This window comes from Lactuca sativa, chromosome 1 (assembly GCF_002870075.4).
Source record: "Lactuca sativa cultivar Salinas chromosome 1, Lsat_Salinas_v11, whole genome shotgun sequence".
NCBI lineage: Eukaryota > Viridiplantae > Streptophyta > Magnoliopsida > Asterales > Asteraceae > Lactuca > Lactuca sativa.
In genome coordinates this window covers 48,051,042-48,072,677 of record NC_056623.2, presented here as the reverse complement: position 1 = coordinate 48,072,677, position 21,636 = coordinate 48,051,042, and the positions used below count along the sequence as shown (strand labels likewise).

General features: G+C 37.7%; 1 protein-coding gene across 1 annotated transcript; it reads right to left on the bottom strand.

Moving 5' to 3' along the window:
- Positions 1–13,096: 13,096 nt before the first annotated feature.
- On the bottom strand, positions 13,097–16,025 carry LOC111913904 (uncharacterized). The gene has a single exon (XM_023909617.3). The coding sequence runs from the start codon at positions 15,881–15,883 to the stop codon at positions 15,116–15,118; it is 768 nt and encodes a 255-aa protein (XP_023765385.1). The 5' UTR covers positions 15,884–16,025; the 3' UTR covers positions 13,097–15,115.
- Between the last annotated feature and the right edge of the window lie 5,611 nt (positions 16,026–21,636).

The following is a 21,636-nucleotide window of genomic DNA, read 5'->3' as shown; positions in this document are numbered from 1 at the left end:
TGCTCTGAGTAGGATCTTCTGGAGATTAACAATGAATTCCAGAATCTAAAGAAGGGAAGAGTGAGTGTTACTGAATACGCTGCAAGCTTTACTGAGAAAATGAAGCTTGTTCCTCACCTCGTTCCAACTGAACTCTCCAAGGTTAACAAATTTGCCCTCGGATTACCAGCGGACTTCGGTCCAATGGTCAAGTAAACTACCACTCTGAAAGCTGCCATCTGGGCTGCTAAGAATGTGGAGACCCAGATACGAGAGAAGGGTCTGGAGAGAGTGGAGGTGGGAGAGAAAAGGAAATCTGACGGATCCTCGAGGTCCGGTAAGAAGGGTAGATTCTCGAACTCTGGTTCGAGAGGAGGAGGATCAGAAGCGAAGTGGCGTGACAAGTGTAAGAAGAAGCACTCTGGGAAGTGTAACGGAGGGGTCAGTTGTTTCAAATGCGAAAAGCCTGGGCACTATGCCAACGAATGCACGTTCACTAAGAAGATTTGTTATGAGTGCAATGAGGAAGGGCACATTTCAAAGGATTGCCCGAAGAAGAAGGAGGCAGGAAGACCCAACATACCACCAAAGCCGAAGGCGAGAGCCTTCCAGATGACGCTCGAGGCTGCGAAGGAGGCAGCAGACGTCGCTTTAGGTACCTTTCTTGTAAATGGTTTGCCTGCGAATATACTATTTGATTCCGGAGCCAACTACTCCTTTGTGTCGCATAAATTTGGTGGTAAATTACCATTGCCTGTAGAAAAACTAGATAATACCCTGATTGTAGAAGTTGACAGTGACAAATTCGTACCTGTTAGTAATCGTATTAGGAACATCGTCATTGACCTAAACGGAAACGAATTCCACGAAGAGCTATTACCCATAGAGTTAAACAGTTTCGACATCGTTTTGGGTATGGATTGGCTTCACGCCAACGATGCTGAGATTCAATGCCGAAAGAAGATAGTAAGGGTGAACCCACCCGGAAAAGAATCATTTATGGTGTACGGGGACAAGCGCAGAGTGAATTCTGGAATCATATCCCTGATGAAATCCAGGAAATGTTTGTCCAAAGGATGTGCATCGTACTTGGCATTCGTGATCGATGCTAAGAAGGAGAAGAAAGAGGTGCAGAATATACCGGTTGTTGGTGATTATCCGGAAGTCTTTTCCGAAGATCTTCCCGGATTACCACCTAATAGGCAGGTGGAATTTCGTATAAACTTGTTACCAGGAACAACACCGATAGCAAAGGCACCTTACCGATTAGCACCGACGGAGATGAAGGAGCTTATGACGCAACTTCAGGAGCTGTTGGACAACAGGTTCATTCGACCTAGTTCATCACCCTGGGGAGCTCCGGTGTTATTCGTGAAGAAAAAGGACGGAAGTATGAGAATGTGTATAGACTACCGAGAGCTGAATAAGGCAACGGTGAAGAACAAGTATCCATTGCCGAGGATTGATGACCTATTCGATCAGCTGCAAGGTTCGAGCTACTTCTCAAAGATCGATCTTAGGTCAGGATATCATCAGCTGAAGGTGAGAGAGCAGGATATTGAGAAGACTGCATTCAGGACAAGATATGGACACTATGAGTTCTTGGTTATGTCATTTGGACTAACCAATGCTCCTGCAGCATTCATGGATTTGATGAACAGGGTTTGTAAACCATTCCTCGATAAATCCGTGATAGTGTTCATCGACGACATTCTCATCTACTCGAAAAGCCAAGAGGAGCATGGCAAGCATCTACGGGAAGTATTAGAAGTGTTAAAGAAGGAGAAGCTTTTTGCAAAGTTCTCTAAGTGTGATTTTTGGATCCGAGAAGTTCAATTCTTGAGTCATGTTGTTAACCAGGAGGGAATAATGGTAGACCCCGCAAAGATCGAGGCTGTGATGAAGTGGGAACGTCCGAAAAGTCCCACGGAGATTCGAAGCTTTCTAGGATTAGCCGGATATTATCGACGATTTATCCAAGACTTTTCTTCGATAGTTGCTCCGTTAACAGCTTTGACCCATAAAGGAGCTACGTATACGTGGAGTGAAAAACACAATGAGGCATTCGAGAAACTAAAGAAGAAGTTATGTGAAGCACCGATACTTTCTCTACCCGATGGAGTTGAAGATTTCGCGGTTTATAGTGACGCTTCTAGAGTCGGTTTGGGTTGTGTTCTGACCCAAAGAGAAAAGGTGATAGCATACGCATCTCGACAATTGAAAGAGCACGAAAAGAACTACCCCACTCACGATTTGGAGTTGGCAGCGGTAGTTTTCGCTCTAAAGATATGGAGGCATTACCTCTACGACACGAAGTGCAAGTTGTTCACTAATCATAAGAGTCTCCAGTATCTCTTTAATCAGAAAGAATTGAACATGAGGCAACGACGCTAGCTAGAACTACTCAAGGACTATGACTGTGAGATACTTTACCACCCAGGTAAAGCAAATGTTGTTGATGATGCTCTCAGTCGGAAAGTCAATCTTGAAAGGAAAAGGCCAAGAGCGTTGAGAATTGAAGTCGTCTCGACGATTGTGGAAGAAGCACATAAGACCATGTACTCAATTCATCCCGGTAGCAATAAAATGTATAGGGACCTAAAACCCTACTACTGGTGGCCGACGATGAAGCTCGATGTTGCGAAGTATGTGGTCGAGTGCGTAACATGTGCAAGGGTTAAGGCACAACATCAAAAACCGTATGGGAGTTTAGAACCTTTACCTGTACCCATGGGTAAATGGGAAGACATCACCATGGATTTTGTGACCAAACTACCCAGGACAAAGAGCGGTCACGACATGATTTGGGTGGTCGTGGATCGTTTCACCAAGAGTGCATACTTCATAGCAGCCAACGAGAAGTGGTTTATGGATAAGCTCGCAAATGCTTACGTAAAGGAAATTGTAAGACTTCACGGTGTTCCTCTTACAATTGTATCAGATCGTGATAGTTGTTTCACATCAAGGTTTTGGAGGAGTCTACAAGAGGAGTTGGGTACAAAGTTGTGTTTGAATACTGCTTACCATCTGCAAACTGATGGTCAGAGCGAAAGAACGATTCAAACACTGGAAGATATGCTGAGAGCATGTACCCTCGAGTTCCAAGGGAATTGGGACGAGCACTTACCTCTGGTAGAATTTTCCTACAACAACAGTTTCCACTCGAGCATCAAGATGGCACCTTATCAAGCCTTGTATGGACAGAAGTGTCGTACCCCGTCTTGTTGGCTTGAAGCCGGAGAAAAGTAGTTTATGGGCCCCGAGATAGTCCATGAGACTGCTGAGAAGTTGAAAGTGATTAGGGAAAGGATGTTAGCAGCCAAGGATCGTCAGAAGAGCTATGCTGACAAGAAAAGACGACTGATAACCTTCGAAGTTGGGGATTCAGTTTTGCTAAAAGTCTCACCATGGAAGGGACTTATACGATTTGGGAAACGAGGAAAATTGAGTCCAAGGTTTATTGGACCGTTCAAAGTTCTTCAAAGGATTGGGAACCAAGCTTACAAGCTGGAATTGCCCGAAGAACTCAATGGTATTCATAACACCTTCCATGTGTGTTATTTGAGGAAATTCGCGGGAGATGTTCCCGACATAATTCCAATCTCAGAGTTAAGGATAGATGAAAATAAAAGGCTGATCGAAGAGCCTGAGGCAATTGTTGACCGTAAGACTAAGAAGTTACGACGCAAGATGGTCGACTTAGTGCTAGTCCGATGGAAACATTCGAATGGGCCAAATCTCACTTGGGAAACAGAGGATGACATGATAAGTCACTATCCACATATGTTTATTGATGCATGATTCCGGGACGGAATCATCCTAAGGGGGAGAGAATTGTAATGCTCGGGTTTCAGGGCTAAGCATATTTGTCAATGTAATAGTCTAGGTCAACTATTGTAACTCTTTTTGAAGTAATAAAGATGAAATATTTGAGTATTATGTGAATTATGTGTGTTATTGGGCTTATTATTTAATTATAAATGTATAATTAATAAAGAATAAAAATAAACGTTAAAATTAAAGTGTAAGATAAACCCGATATCTCTACATAAAGTTTTAGTGGTCGAAACAAGGATTCCGGGGATATAAGGAACGCCGAAATCCGAGTTATAACGAAGAAGTTATGACCCGTCGAAGTTTAACCGACACGATACCGGGAAGCGTAAATAGTAAATTTATGATAGAGCGAGATTTAGCTTTAGCGCTCTAAACGAAAGTCGTAGAATATGTTAAACTAAGAACATCGATAAAAAGAACGCCCCAATCTGACTTCGTATGAAGAAGTTATGATTTTTCTAAGATTTAGCATAGCAGTACAAGGCCCGAAATCGGAATTTTAGATCGGTCGATTTTTAGCCGACGGGATCTAAATGAAAGTTGTAGTACTCGTAAATACCAACGCGTGGATATAAAGAACTTCGATAATAGAGCTCGTATGCGAAAGATATAGACGAAACTTAGTCCCTACTTTTCGAGCGCGACGAATTCGATACAGTTTTGTAAATCCGAGATAAAATGAGAATTAGCCAACGAGGTCTAAATGAGAGTTGAAGATCTCATTAATAGGAACTCAATGGTAAAAAGACAGACAAAAATGGAGCTCGTATGCGAAAGTTATGGACGAAGTTTAGTCTCTACTTTTCGAGCGCGGCGAATTCGATACAGTTTTGTAAATCAGAGATAGAATGAGAATTAACTAAAGAGGTCTAAATGAAAGTTGAAGATCTCATTAATAGGAACTCAATGGTAAAAAGACAGACAAAAACGAAGCTCGTATGCAAAAGTTACGGACGAAGCTTGGAGACTACTTTACTATACACTTCCTATAAATAAGAGATGAAGTCTTCATTATTTCCTCACACCTTCAAACATTTATTTCTCTCTCTAAGTTCTCTCTAACCTCCCTAAACCCCTCCCAAGTCCAGGGAACCTCCCTATCACGAGAAGAAAGCCCCGAAGCGCCCGACGGCTCCGAGAAGAAAAGCTTTCGGTTCGGAAACGCTGCTCCAGCGAAGCCCGATTTTTAATAAAACCCCGTTGTAAGTGAGTTACGCCTATACTATATTTCATATAGCTTTTATTTAATTATAGTAACATTATTAGGACTTTAAAATAATTATTTGGGTTATTATTATGAGTTATATTGAGTGTTATTTAACGCTTATATAATAGTAATAATAGCTAGACTATTAATTAGTCGCGATTAACGTTAAAACTAAATTCTAGTGGTATTAATACTAGGTTTTGGTCAAGGAATTATTGTTTTAAGAAGTAACGAAGAGCTGTCCGAGTGCCGAGTCACCACCTTACCAGGTGAGTGCATAGTTACTTTCAGCTTACACATAGATATGAAGTATTTTATATAAATTGCGTGCTATGTGTGCATATTATCTGAACACTTGCTATCTATGCTGGATGAACATTGTTATACATGTTTTCAATGATTTAAACTGTATATGTATTTTATATCTACAAAAATGTTGGGGTAAAACATGGGTAGATGTAATAGGTGATGTGTGATAAAATGATGAGAGACCTCGATGTTGATGTTGTTGATTCTGTCATCTAGCGGAGTATGGATGACGACCACGGACTCTTCTAGACAGTCCAGTGGAACACTAGCAGACTCGCAACCTGTAGGTGTTTGTGAACGATGTGTTCACCAGTGTACTCCATCCCCCACATGGTTGCCGTTAGGTAGGGATGGCAATGGGTACGAGTATACCGGGTTTCGTGTTCCCCATCCCCATACCCGAATCCTCATCCCCATCCCCATACCCGACCCCATCCCCATCGGGGATTAAAAATCTATCCTCATCCCCATCCCCAATGGGTATCGGGGATCCCCAATGGGTAATCGGGGATTTTTCCCCGTTATAAAGTTTTGAACTTTTATGAAAAATAACTCATAATTATATATTAACCAACAAAACAAAAACTAACAAAACTAATATAAAACACTATAATCACTGAATGTCTTCAAACATGAACAATAACATTCAAGGTTACAAATAAAATCATTTTTTACAAAAAAAATATATAAAAATTCTTCCCAAAGCTATACGTTTGATTGTTAAAAAACCTTACTTTGTCTACTGAAAATTTGCTTATGCATTATTAAAAATAAAAACATAAGTAATAGTGTAATACTATATATATATATATATATATATATATATATATATATATATATATATATATATATATATATATATCGGGTACCCATCGGGGCCGGTTTCAGGTACGGGTATAGGTACCCGACAAGTAGAACCATCCCCATCCCCATCCCAGCTTTTTATATTCGGGTAATACCCATCCCCGGTCAACTCGGGGCAAGGCCGGTCCATTGATTTTTCATGCCCAGGGCGAGATAATAAAAATAATGCCCTAATGTTTATACAATGGAGAAAATACATATATTGATACAAATAACTCAACAATACTTTAAAACAGTACTAAATTTAATATTCATTCATTTTAAATTTCAGCCATTATATATTTCAACTATTTTTTATGAAACAAACATGTTTTCATAAGATATTAACATAATCACATGATATTACATTATAACTATTTTTAATGCAGCCATTATTCATGTTAAAGGATTTATATAAAAAATACCATTGTTTTGAGTAAATGTATAATAGACAAGCTAAAAAAAAATTCAAGCCATTGTTTTGAGTAAATGTTTAACAGGCAAGCCAAAAAAATCATATTTATAATCCACACGTAAAACACATCTCGAATCAACAGGAAAATAACATTTAATAAATTTTAAAGATAAAATCCTAACACTTTGTGACCAAACAAATAAGGCGAAATCTAAAATGGTTAAGAAAGATATAAGATTGTATACAAATTATAAAAGCTTTCAGTAACATGACAAAAATCTATCCCACCCTTTTATCATATTACAGTGAATTTTCATGACATGGTGGATAGATTAGAAAAATCACAGCATAAAAAATATGTGACAAATGTTTTTTTTTATCTCGTTCAGACATTTCATCGAACATTTGGCATACGCTTTTAACATTGCCAAAATTAATAAGAATTGCTATGTATATGCTCCCATAAATTCAAGTTTTTTCATGTATGTAACGAAAGGAAAAAAAAAGACATAATATTAGAAAATTCAAATACCGATGGTTATACAAACATCGAATTGAAACATACTTTAGGCTAATCGTCAATCTTTTTCTCCCTAGCATAAAGATGGTAGCCATGGAAGTAGACGAAGCACCATTGGGTAATTTTGATGAATATGCTCACAAAAGTAAGAAATAATTAAAAAAATAAAACATTTCAGAATAAGAAAAACATTTGCTAATTCCAATCCAAAATAGATACTCTGGATACTTATTTCATTTCAAGGACTTCAACAAAACATACATTCACTCGAAAAGCTTCAAGCCTTTCACTTTAAATCCACTCTTCACAAACATAGAGCGATGCATTCCAGATTTCAATTATGCAAGCTACCCGTCTCCTCGTTTTCTGAAATGGCGTGAAGACGTGTCTCTTCGTGTTCTGAAATAGGAGATGCATTTTCTTTTGCCCCCATACAAGCCGTTGCGTCGCTGCCCCTGTTTGAGGGAGTTAATCGAGGATAAAAATTAGCTCAAACGAATACAAACCCATAAAAATTGTACGGAGAATTATGCCCTCTTACATTTGCTGCCCTGGGCAATGGCTCAGTTCGCCCAGCCTTCAGGCCGGCCCTGCCTCTTACATTTGCTGCCCTGGGCAATGGCCTGGTTCTCCCAGCCTTCAGGCCGGCCCTGACTCGGGGATTTACCCGGTCGACTCGGGTTAGGGTTTCGGGTACCCATCGGGTACGGGTTTTTTTTGCCATCTCTACCTTTAGGACATTTATTGTTAAGGAATCCCCTTAGCAGTAGTGTCCATCCCGATGATGATCCTTAGACTAGGTCCCTTATGATAGGTGTTTAGGGACGTAAAGTGAGGATAACGGGAATGGGTAATCGGGTTATTTATGATTGATGAAATTAATAAACTTATTTATTGTGGGTTGAAAACCATATGTGCTCACCAGGCTCCCAAGCCTGACCCACTCAATTTTATGTATTACAGGTAGTGGCGCTTGAGCATAAATATGATGTTTGGACGAGGGATTACGGATATAGGCCTGTAGATATGAAATAATGTAGTAAGGCTTATATTGTATTGTTTATGCTTTTGATCTGTACGGACATGACATCCCAAGTCTTTTAATGAAATACATTTCTATGGAAATTCTTTTGATAAATCTTTATCATATTTTGTTTTGGGATAAATTCCGCAACACTTTTATTTAAAATGTTACTCTGATTTTCAAACAAAGCATAAACGAAATCGGTCTTTTCTGGCCATGAAAATGGGGATGTCACATGACACCCCCAACGACTTCTGAGATCGATCGACAATAGCCTTCTTCGATTCCGGCCATATCACGACCAACAAGACCGACGACTATTTTAGTCGATTTAATTATTTGAATTTAATTATGACATTAGACAAATTGAATTGTAATTTGGTTGGTTCAAATGATAATTGAATTTAGTTCTGCTTACGATACCAGGTGCTTCTCTCTTCTCGTTCCTTAAAATCAATTCAATACCCATTTTATGTTTGGTTAATTCAGATGAGATGATGTCGTTTGTTCCAGGTACCTCACTCGCCTCCATGGTACTCCAAAAATACATTTCGGTTGTACATACCATAAATACTGAAGGCTTCTAACCCCCGCAACGCGGGGGAACCTTCTCTAGTTAAAACTAAATTAAAAGGTTAACTTTGGCAAATATGTAAAACTATTTGATAAATTTATAATAATAATAATAATAATAAAACCCTTCTGTTTAATCAAGTCTTGACTTTGCTAACCTACCATTATGTTAAGATTCTTGAGAAAATTACACGGTTGGTCCCTATGGTTTGCTCTTACTTGCACGCTTCGTCCCTGGAAAGAATTTTTAACTCGGACAATCCCTATAACTTTATTTCGTTACCCGCCTAGTCCTTTAGTTAACTTTCCGTCTTATTTGGGGTTAGGAACTACTCACGTGAGTGGCACGCTGGGGGCATTTTTGTCCTTTCAACCCTACAATATATTAGCGCCATTTAGAATACAGACGGATGGTTTTACGATTCCGATCATCGTCAAACCAAAACACACACAAACACACACTTGTCAGACGAATTCCTTTTCTTCTCTCAAACGAAAACCCTAGTCGCTAGCTAAAACTTTGTATGCTTTTCCAAATAATCAACAATGCCGGTTTGGAATTTAAGTGAAGCACGAGGACGGATGATCAGTGAAGCAGAAGTTCGTCTTCAATATGGTAAGTCCGCCTAGTCCCTAATCTCGTTTTTATTTGCATTTGCTTCGTGAAATCCTACAACCCTAATCAAATGTTAATCAAAATTTTTGGGGCATTTCCTTAATAGGTGATCATCCGACCATGTTTTGCATGCTATTAAACCATGGTGGAAAGTTTACTGATTTTCCTGGAAGGAAGTATGTAAACGGAAAGAGACAATACGTTGACTTAATAGACATCGAGACTTTCTGTGTTCACGATATTGATGACATGATGGTGAAACTTGGGTATATCGATGAAAATCTACATGTGGAGATGTACTATCATTTTCGAAGGCCACTATGCGATTTGGATTTTGGCTTGTTTGCTTTAGCTTCAGATGATGATGTAAGGCATTTAGCAAAATATGTTGGCCAGCATAAGCTAATAGAGGTGTATACAGAGCACGGGCAAACGAAATTACACACATACTCGATGTCACCAAACCCATCTAAGGTACGTATAGTTGAGATTGATTGTACCCCAAAAAGATTGTTTTTGGAATGGCATGATACACAAGTTGAGCCTAATGATGTGTTGACATTTGAGCCTAATAGAAACAACCCTCCTGTTTCACCTACTAGAAATGAGCCTTCAATTGACAAGGTGGACATGGTAAGTGATAACGCAAACATCATGGAAACTGAAATTGAACATAGTAGTGATGATAATAGCAGTGGTGATGAGATCAACAGTGGTGATGATAGTGAGAGTCAAGATGGTGACTTTCTTCTGGACGAAGACAATATCATTGATGATGTTGAAGTTGACATGAGAGAATTCCACTTGAATGTTGACCCAGATGTTGAGTGGATTGGAGGTGCTTCTAAAAGAAAGAATCATGTAGTTACAGAAGATGGGAATGAAGCATACCTTGAAGTTATAGATATGGAACTTTTCTTGTCCGACTCTTCATCAGATGATGGGATCGAAGGAGAAAGAAACAAAAAGATTAAAGCTATTAGAAGGGCGCATGAGAACGAAAATGCTCAAGTCAGTGAGCCTTTCTATTTATATCAGAAATTTAATTCGTCAAAGGAGTTTAAAGATATGGTTAACCAACATGCAATAGATACAAGAAGGGAGTTGGATTTTGAGAAGAATGATAAAAACAGAGTAAGGGTTGTATGCAGGGGAACCATAACAAGCCTAGGTGGTGGGACCGGTCAAGAAGTAGTCAATGAAGAAGGTAAGTGTCCTTGGGTTCTTTTAGCCAGTAAGTGGAAACGTGACATGGATTGGACAGTTAAAACATATGTTAGTGAACATAAATGTCTTCAAACAAGAAAGGTTAGGGCTTGTGATTACAAGTTTCTTTCAAAGCAAATTCTACAACTGGTGGAAGCAAACCCAAAAATTCCAGTCAAGGCTTTAAGGGAACAACTTCAACGTATCTACAAAGTAGATATTTCTAAGATGAAAGCCTTTAGGGCAAGAGAAGCAGCCTTAAAAATTATCAGGGGTGATTATGCCACTCAGTACAAGATCTTACAAGATTATTTGTTAGAAGTGCAGACTCAAAACCCAGACACCACTATCAAGCTTGATGTCGAAAGTGAACCAAATCCTGATGTTGAGACAAGAACCTTCAGACGCGTGTACGTGTGCCTTGGTGCTTTGAAGCAAGGATTTGCAGCAGGGAAGAGGGATTTTCTTGGGGTAGACGGGGCTTTCATGAAAGGACCTTTCCATGGTCAAATTTTATCTGATGTGGTACATTTTCTCTTATGTTGTGGTTGAACCATATATTTTGATTTATTTTTTACTTTTATTTATTGGATTGTATTGCACAGGCTTTAGATGGGAATAATGGAATATATCCTTTAGCATATGTTGTGGTTGAAGCTGAGACACTGAACTCTTGGACATGGTTTTTAACTCACTTGGGTGATGACCTAGGGTTGGCTTCAAATTCAAATTTTACATTTATATCAGACAGGCAAAAGGTTATTTTCTTGTGTTTTGAATAGTAATATCTAAAGGAAAAGAAATCATTGACATAATGTATCTTTCTTGTAGGGTTTAAGTTCTGCCATCGCAGATTTGTTTCCTTGTGCAGAGCACCGTTATTGTGTTCGCCACATACACGAAAATATGAGGTCACGTTGGAGAGGGGATAAGTTTAAAGAACTGCTTTGGAATTGTTCAACAACATATACTGTGCAAGAGTTTGAAAAAGAAATGGAAGAAGTTAGAAAATTAAACCAAGAATGTTATGAGTGGCTTAAACAAATACCACCTCAACATTGGGCACGTTCTCATTTTACAGGTTTGACCATGTTATATATTATAATATATGATAACTATTGTTGTATACTTGTTATGCACCCACTCTGGTCACCTTATTTTAGAGAAAGGGTAGTTTGGGGTAATCATCAAATAAAGAGCATCTTGTTGGTACAGGGGCATTATGGGTATTTTATATTATTTAGTTGTTATGACTCATAGTATGTGAGTGCTTTAATAGCAAAATAATAGACGGACGTGACACACCAATTATCAATTGCTTAGAGTTCATCCGGGAGTACATCATGAAGAGGATTGTGAATGTTGAAAAAGAAATTGACAAAGCAACAGGCCCTTTGACTCCAACAGCTACCAAGCTATTGCAAAAGATCAAAGATCAGGCAGAGGAGTATACAGCATCATTTTTTGGAAATGGGAAGTACTAAGTGAGTGGACCTTGGCAAGATCAGTGTGTAGTGAATGTGAATCAACGAACCTGTTCATGCAAGAAGTGGGAAATAACTGGAATGCCATGCAAACATGCTGTATCTGCAATCTGGGACATGAGGAGAAATAATGGTGCAATTGGTATTCCAGAAACCTTTGTTCATGAATGTTATTGGCTATCAACCTGGAGGAACATGTACTCTTTCAAAGTGGATCCGATAAATGGTAGAAGATTGTGGATTAAGTCACCTTGTCCAACTACTTTGTTGCCTCCAAAACACCGTGTCCCAATAGGAAGACCAAAAAAGAAACGAAGGAAGTCAGCTACAGAAAAAGAGGATATGATCAAAGGGAATACAGTTTCTAGAGCACAAAAAACTGTTACATGTACCAAATGTAACAACAAAGGACACAATGCCAGGACTTGCAAAGGGCAGTTACCAACTGTTGGGAAGAAGGGAAAAAGAAGAATGAGAAAGGAAAAGAGAAGGATAAAGGAAAAGAGAATGAGAAAGGAAAACAGAAGAAGAAAGGAAAAGAGAAGGATCCATTGTAAACTCTTTTATCATGTGATGCTCTTATTTTGGTTAAGCTATTATGTAATGTGATGTTTGTATTGTGGTTAAACTATTATGTCATGTGATGTTTGTATTTTGATTAAACTGTATTGTGTTTAGTATCACCAAAACAATTACAGTTGGTACTTAGACATTTGTTTTTGGTTAAACTCTTATGTAATGCTTTTGTTTTAATGTTATCTAATGGATCAATTATTGGTATGTTTTTGGTCATTTCATTTGGCATGTTTTTGGACATTTCATTTGGCATGTGTTTGGTCATTTCATTTAATGTTATATAATGGATCATTTGGCATGTTTTTTGGTCATTTCATTTGGCATGTTTTTTGGTCATTTCATTTGGCATGTTTTTGGTCATATGTTAAATGAAAAATACCAAAAGATTACAGTTGCATTGCATCTATTAATTGTACCAATAGATACCCTTTCTCTCCCAATTCCAGCAATACAAGATGGTAATAATCCATTGTAATCTTTTATAAGACAACAAAGTGCAACTATTAATTGTACCTAAATATACCATTTCATTAAAATGCAGCAATACAAACATGCTAATATTACCCTTTCATTAGATTATCTTCAACCAAAAACCATTACTGAAATACCTAATACTACAACTTGTAAACAATTATCCCAAAAACAAAATCCAACTGACAATTAACAACATTTTAAGGTTCCGATTTTGGATTTCAAGTTCTTCATTCTGGATTTCAAGGTCACGATTTTGGATTTGAAGTTCTTCATTATGGATTTCAAGCTCAAGATTTTGGCTTTCAGCCTCATACGTATGCTTTTCTTCATCTACCCACGAAATAAATCCACTTCTTGGTCCCTGAAGTTTTCAATACCCTCGATTAGCACAAACTAGGGTTCATCCTAGAAATTACCAAAAAAATTGATAACTCAATACCTGTAAAGGGCATGCATAAAAAGGCCTACCAGGATTTCTCTTTGTTCCTGAAGTTCGTATGATCCCTACAGCTCCACACTTGCATTTCACCATAATCAATTTTGTGGATCTTCAATCTTCACGAGCAAAAGAAATGGAGTAGAAGAGGAGAACTGGAAGCATCGATTGAGAAAAGAAGGAAAGAGAAGTAGTTTTAAGTCCGTTGTAGGGTTGAAAGGACAAAAATGCCCCCAGCGTGCCACTCACGTGAGTAGTTCCTAACCCCAAATAAGACGGAAAGTTAACTAAAGGACTAGGCGGGTAACGAAATAAAGTTATAGGGATTGTCCGAGTTAAAAATTCTTTCCAGGGACGAAGCGTGCAAGTAAGAGCAAACCATAGGGACCAACCGTGTAATTTTCTCAAGATTCTTTTAGGAAAGGACTATATATGAAAACATGAGGGCAGTTAGTTAGTTAACTGCATTTTGGACGTATCTGAAAAGTTAAAGGGTGTAAATTATATATTTCTTAATATTGGAAAATGACGTTTGTCCCATTAGGTCATTAAATTATTTTTTTTGCTCGTTAGACCATTAAAATCATAATTTTTTCCGGTTTCCCCGGTTAAACTTTATTATTAAACTTTTAATAAGTAGCTTTTTTCTCTTTAATCAAGACCCTAAATTAAAAAAATTAAAAAAAAAAAACTGTACACACCATCACATCTTCTTTCCGGTATTTGACCGCTGTAAAAGAGAAAAGAAAATAAGATTTAGGGAAGAAGATGGATATGGTGAATGTGTGTGGCTAGACGAATGGGGATTTAAGATGTGGGGACTTTTACTCATCATACATGTCACCATATTCTTAAAAAAAAAAAAAAAAAAAAAAAAAAAAAAAAAACTAAATATTAAATGCCACTTACTTACTCAAAACAACCGGTAAACCTATTAAAATCATGGAAAATGACTACATTAACAGGTAAAACATAAAACATGATTTTCATGGTCTAATGTGAAAAAAAAAAAAAAAAAAAAAAAAAAAAAAAAAAAAAAGTTTCCCACCGCTGCAAACCCCATTTCGCCATTTGGTAGTTGCTAGGAACAAAGTTTCATGATGGTGGACAATCAAAGTGTGAATCAGATAACGAAAACATTATACCACATTATCAACATTAATAAACTGCACAAATTCAACAGGTTTTCCAACTTTACTCAACTTCTTAGCAAGATGCTAATCAATCACGATCCCATATTTTGAATATAGCTGCCAAAGCTCGCTGTAATACAATCCATCGTTCATTCCTTTGATAAGAATAAGATGATTACAATCTTTAACCCAAGAGAAGAAACGAACTTCCAAAAGATTCAATTTCTCCATACATCTGAAGAAAGCCAAACAACAACCTATCCATTAATCCATCACCCTTGAAATTGTACCAATCCTAAACTGGAATTGATAGCTTGAACCCTTCTTTTTGAAAATCGGCATACCAAGTTCAACACAATATCATCCAATTTATGAGATATATGATGAATATGGAAAAACCAACAATTGATTAGCAACATGTTATTTTTCAAACCCCGATTCCCATCTTCTTTGATTCTGTTAATCTCGATACTATACACGTCGTCATTCCTCATGTAGCACCTTGTTAATAAGAGATTGTCGCCCTGGAAATCGGCTCCGGCTAATCTCCTCCACCTTTCTTCCATCATTATCGTCATCCGTCTCTTCTTTCTCAGTAGTGTTCCTTTTACCAGCTACAGCAGTCTGATTCTCCCTTCTCTTCGCCGCCCTCTCTCGTCTTTTCTCCCTCCCAACACCACCACCACCGCTGCTCCCTTTCCCGGAAGGTTTCTTGAAATTGCTCTCGACCTGCTGCCGCTTATCTTGAACCCTAGGTAACCGACCACCCTTGGATGTCCCCAACAATCTAAAGTCAACCTTGCTCCACCCAACCTTGTCGTCGTAGTCCCACCCAAACCTCTTGCTCAGTTCCTTCAATTCGCCGGCAACACCACTACCCGACGACCCCACCATGCCCTCTCCAGTCAGGAGTCTCTCCGCCACCTCCCATTCCATTCTGTCCGCGTATACCTCGTCTTCCAGCACATCCTCTGCTAATTTCCCCCATTTCTCGGAATCTCCGGTTATCAGATTCTTTGACATCCATCTCAGATACTCCGACGACAGCATCCCTAACATCTTCCCTTTGTGTTTCCCGATGTCTATAACTCTGTCCCGAGCCGGAATCGCCCTCATCTCGTTATTCCATGTCGTTTTCTTGATATTATTAAAGCATGAGACCTTCAGGGAGGAGGAGGAGGAGCAAATGAGAAAACTATGAGGAGGAGCGGCGGAGCGTAGAGAGATGTTGAGTTTCATGATTTTATCCATTTGTTAGCGAGAGTGCTGTGATTTACTGATTTTTATATGCTAAGGGTTAAAATGCGACTCTTTTGGATCATAAGATCGGAGAGGTCGGACTTTACAGTAGAAATTCACTATGCTCTTTCCTAGCTTCCTTAACAATTTTTGTTCATACTCTATAATCTATGTATATAGCAACCCAAATAACTCATTTACTCACAGTAAAACCGAATGCTCTATACTCTTTTAATTATATTTTTTAACCTGGTTTCCAACAATTCTCCAATATCCGTAAGAAACCAATCATATTCATGGATAAATACTTCAAGTTGACCTACTAGAAACAATGTTTGTTTCGATTCCACAACATCTGTTATCAGCCACAACATGACACTCTTATCTACTCTCCCAATCAATTTCAATTTCAAGACCTGTCATTGTTTTATCTAACACAAAACTTAACCCCAAATGATGTTTCCCAACTTCACTCCTTTTCCTGGATATGTTCCAAAAATCCAACCTGGACTTAGTTGGGTTCATAAGAAAAGGCAAGCAACCTATTCTAATGTGGACAACTGAGGAAAAAGTCATCTTAGCCAATTTGTGGGTTGACGCATCGGAAGACAAGACGACTTGTAATTCACAAACGTCTTATCATTTTTGGAGAGGAGTTAAGGTGCAATTTTATCAGCAAATATGGATTGTAAGTATTGCACGAAAGAGCAACTTAACACCAAGTACGAGCAAACAAGATAATGACCGAAGTTCAACTTCACCATTTAAGCTTTTTATAGAAAAAATATAATGATTTTTATGACAAATGACAAAATATTAGTTTTATTTCAATGTTCTAATAAATATATTTAAAGATGGGAATAATATCATTTACAAATAACAAAACTTCATAATTGCTTCATTTTTATATAACTTTAAATCCTAACCATGTCAAATTCTTTGTCTTTCATTTTTTTCTATTAATTACATTAAATGAAGACGGCAATGACCGAATCTCGAGAAGTTTTTCAAATCAATCATAGACTTTATTGAGATAGGCCTTTTTGATGTATACATTTAATCATTTAATTCTTTTTTATGCATGATTTGGCATTAAATTCATATTTATTGTTTAATAAACACCATTTTGGACTATTGTAGGTCCGTCTAACTTATTTGTTCAAGAACACAATTAAACCCACATATAATGTTCAAGAAATACATAATTTTTTAGTGATCTTCTTCGGCTTACATAATTTCAAAGAAGAAAGAAAACATCATTTTACTAATTTGTTTTTGAAAAACATTGCAAGACACTGTCTCCTATTCCTTCTCTCCAGTGAACAGACTCCATCTTCCGTTTACAACAGTTGGCCTCCCTCATGTCGCCGCTCACATTTTTCTATGTTCATCTCCATCTCCATCTCTTTGCGCAAACCACCCTACACCTATATATCTCACCCTTTTTTTTGTGAACCATGCAACACGTGTAACCACCTCCATTCAATGATGCATTTTTTTGTTGGAATATGAGTTTCAAGCAATTTTTAGGTTTAAGTTTGAATTGATTTTTATGGTTATATTGCAAATTGATTTTGAGTTTTAGATAATTAATTTCTTGGTTGTAATGGTGGTTAGTAGCGAATCCAAGAATTTGCATGTTGGGGCATTGGATCAAACTATATAACCGAACCAAATTAGATAGATCAAAATATTTTGGATCAAGTCAAATTCATCAACTATTTCATTCCAAAAAAAATCACATATAATTAAAAAATAAGAATGAAATCCACAAGAACTCTATTTCTCCATTCCTATTTAACATCATATAACCTGTATTCAAAGTTTAAACATCGATTAGCCATACAGATTCATAAATTTAACAGAATCAGACAAAAAATTGACTATAAAGTTCACACGCATGATTAATATTACTTATCAATATCACATATAGTTATATAAAGATATAAACTCAGGTTCTAAAAAGTTTGACGCTAAACTTTAATAAAATATCGTCTTAAGTCATATGTGTCTATACAAATAAATAATATAATAAAAAAACTATATAAAAAATATTAATTATATAAAAAATTCATGCCTTAAGTTGTGCTTTACAAACGATGTGGATCATCACAACTCGTAAAAGTTTGAAGGTTGACATTGCCGTCAAGTCACGTCTGATGTTATTTAAAACATTGTATATAAAACATTATAAAATGTTAATTAATAAATATCAGAGTATTTAAAAGATGAAAGTCAAAAAAATATAACTGAATAAAATAAATTGGTAGCAAATTGAAAATTGGTAGATAAAAGATGAAACAATATAGATTTTATTTGTATATAATGGTTTGAAAAAAAATTATAAGTTTTTAAATGTATCGAATTATATAAAAGTTAAAATTTAAAAACTTTTAAAAGCTTCTAAGTAACTTTTGCGTTATGATTTTTTTTCATAAAGTATAGTTTTAATGTCGTACTACCAATCATACATTTTTCTTTAGTTTGAATTTAAAAGTTATAAGCTAAAAATTATCCAAAGCTCATCGTCAAACAATTAGCTTTTTCCAAGATATAACAAAAAAAATTAAAGAACTTCCTAAGTAAATTTCGCACAAAAATAATTGTTAGGTTTATGGAATTACCGAAATGACGTCATTTCGAGAAAAAAGAAAAACAATTAACTTTTCTCTTGTCCCTTTGCCTTTACGTAAATGCTAAGAGAGGTGGGTATGGGCAACGGCGTTACTGGGTGTTATTGCATATTATAACACATGAACACTGCTCCCCTTCCCCGTTATTAGGTGTTATGAAACTGCGCGTTACTCCCTGTTACCACCATAACACGTTATAACGTGTTTTTTTTTTTGTCATTTTCCTAATAACGTGGTGTGGGCGTTGACCACACCTACCAGTCTAAGAGTATTGGGTGTGGGCAACGGTGTTATGAAGCCAAGTTGTAATGCCTGAGTCGCCATGAGTCGCCATGTATGAACCTTAAACATTATTTCAAGGTACGTACGACGTACTCCCTTTGCATGTGCGTTTCATGATAACCCCTACATATGTTGGGCGTACTCAAGCCAGAGGCAAACCCTAATTTTTTGGGTTTGCACCCTATTTAAGCTCATTAAGTCCTTCAAGTTTATCACCTTCTTAGCCTCCTTTGCCTCTTGAGTCATGTCTCGAAACCCTGATCCATTTTCCCTAAAGTTTGAGCTTGTGTGTGTGTTTTGGGTGTGTGTGGTGCTTAGAGAAGAAGAAGAAGAAGAATTGTGAAGAAGCATTGGATTAGAAAGAGCTTGTGGATCCAAAATGTAACACTCGAGTTTGTTAAGTTTCACATTTAACCCTTGTTAATCAAAAACTTTGCATTTTGGTCCTTAAGCTAGTACGCGGGGGGTACTATGTGGTATGCTTAGCATACTAGCCTGATATCATGATCGTGGATCCCATCCACGTATGATGGGCGTACGTGGAGTACACATGGCGTACGTGAGCTTAAGTGAAACCCTAATTTTTAGGGTTTGCACCCTATTTAAACCTTATTATAGCCTCATTTGGTCACGTTTAGCCATCCTCCACCTTCCTTTGTCCAGAAATCGAAACCCTAGTGTGTTTTTGTGAGTTTTGAGTCTTACATAGTGTTTGTTGGTGGTTTATGAAAAAGAAGAAGAAGAGGACCATTTGGAGAAGTGTCTTGAGCTTTAAGATCTGGGGTTAGCTCTTCATTTGCAAGATTTTTTAGGTAAAAAGCTCACATCTTGATGATCCATGATGCTAGATCTAGTTATGTTGTTATTTTATGCTTTTTGAGTCCTTGGAGTGATCGACGAGCTTCTTGACTCACTCCAGAAGTATTGGTGTTAGATCTAGGCTTCTTTTGGTCCCCTCGATCATAAAAATGCAAGCTTTATGGTGTATATTGAACCATGCATGTGTTAAGACCTTTGTTAAGCTCTTTTTGAGCTCTTGAGAACCCCCATTAAGCCATGCATGTGTGTAAAGTTGCCAACTTTACGTAATAGGTGGTCTTGTAGAATCAGATACGAGAGTTTGGCTTGAAGTCTCAACAGATTAAGTGCTTAATGGAGTGGGTGGCCAACTGAGAGTACGTTGGGCGTACCAAGCCGGTACGCTGCGCGTACTAGCCCCAGACGGTGTACGCTAAGCGTACGAGTTGAGTACGCCCCGCGTACTCAGCAAGTGGGCTTCGGATCTGAGCTTCTCGGTTTTGGGCCCGTGTTTGAACCTTAGGATATTATGGTCTTGTTGGGCCATCACATTTATATTTTTGGGTTGATTCTGTTGTATTGGGTTCTTTTAGATGGAGGCCCATGAAGGGATTTTGGCGCAATTTGGAAGACCGGACCAGGCTTTTGAGCAGTTGGTTTGGGCCTTGGCCTTGGGCCAAGTTAGGTAAAGGGTAAAATGGTCTTTTACCCTGGTTTATACACTTAGTTATAGGTCGGAATCTAATTATTAATTGGATGTTATCTTATGATGATAGTACGGTGATTTTTATCGGACCAGGAGATAGAGATTTCTCTAAGTGACTCAGAAGCTTGAGGTGAGTTTCCTCAATGTGTTTAGCAGGGAACCAATGCCATCCCATGGCTTATTATGTTAGGATGTTAGATGTTTACGTGACTCTTGCATGTGTATGCATTGGTATGCATACCGAGCGGGGCTCGATGTCAGGCGAGGCCTGATGACTGTATTGTGTGCTATTGTCTTTGTGATTATCGCACACATTAGTATGATTATATGTTTATATTTTTATATGTGTATCGGGCGGTGTCCGATGTCAAGTGGGGCCTGATGATTGACGTAATTGTAAAACGAGCGGGGCTCGATGTCGGGCTGAGGCCGGGTGGGACTCAATGTCGGGCGAGGCCCGATGAGGAGCAGGGGCCCAATATGTTATTATTATGTATGGTATGTGGTAGCTTGGATAACTCACTAAGCTTTGTGCTTACGGTTTTTAGTTTATCTTACAGGTGAAGGGTTTTGATCAAATCATCAATCCTATGGTGCACATGCAAAACCCTAAAACTTTGGATTTAGGTTTATCTAATTGTACATGCAAATTATCCAAAGCTCATAAACCCTAGATCTAGCATACTATAATCAAATTAATATATGTAAATAAGGTTTAGATCTTACCTTGATTGTTATGTAGCAATAACAATCACAAACCTTCTTGATCTTGACTCTTGAAAGCTTAGTGCCTCAAATGTTGCACCTCTAATGGGTCACAAACACCAAGAGAAAGAGGATGAAGAAGGAGAAGAGGAGAGACACCCAAAAACGTCTAGAAACCCTAAGGAAACTCTTAGCCACGTTTTTGGTGCCCTATGGGTCCTTAAATAGTGAGGCTATTAGGGTTATCTAACAAGGAAACCCTAATTTGACTGCTTAGACCATAAGCAGCCCATGGACTCCCTCCTTAGAGGCCTTGGACGATTTCTAATGGGTTTCCCCATAGAATTTGTCCACTCCTCTAATATGGAGTCCATTATCCCAATATTCAACTATCACACACTTGATAGTTCTAGTCCCCTAAACTTAATTAATCTCTTTTAGCCACAAAATTAATTCTTAATTAAATATTGACTAATATTAATTAAACACTATGATTTCTCCTTTAATATATTATTCTCATAATATATTAATAAATCAAAATTAATCCTCTCTCTCCATAATTCATCCTATCAAGTTGCTTTGGTGAAAGCAACCCAAAAGGACCATGCACCATCGAGTCAAGTACATACCAAAATAGTTAT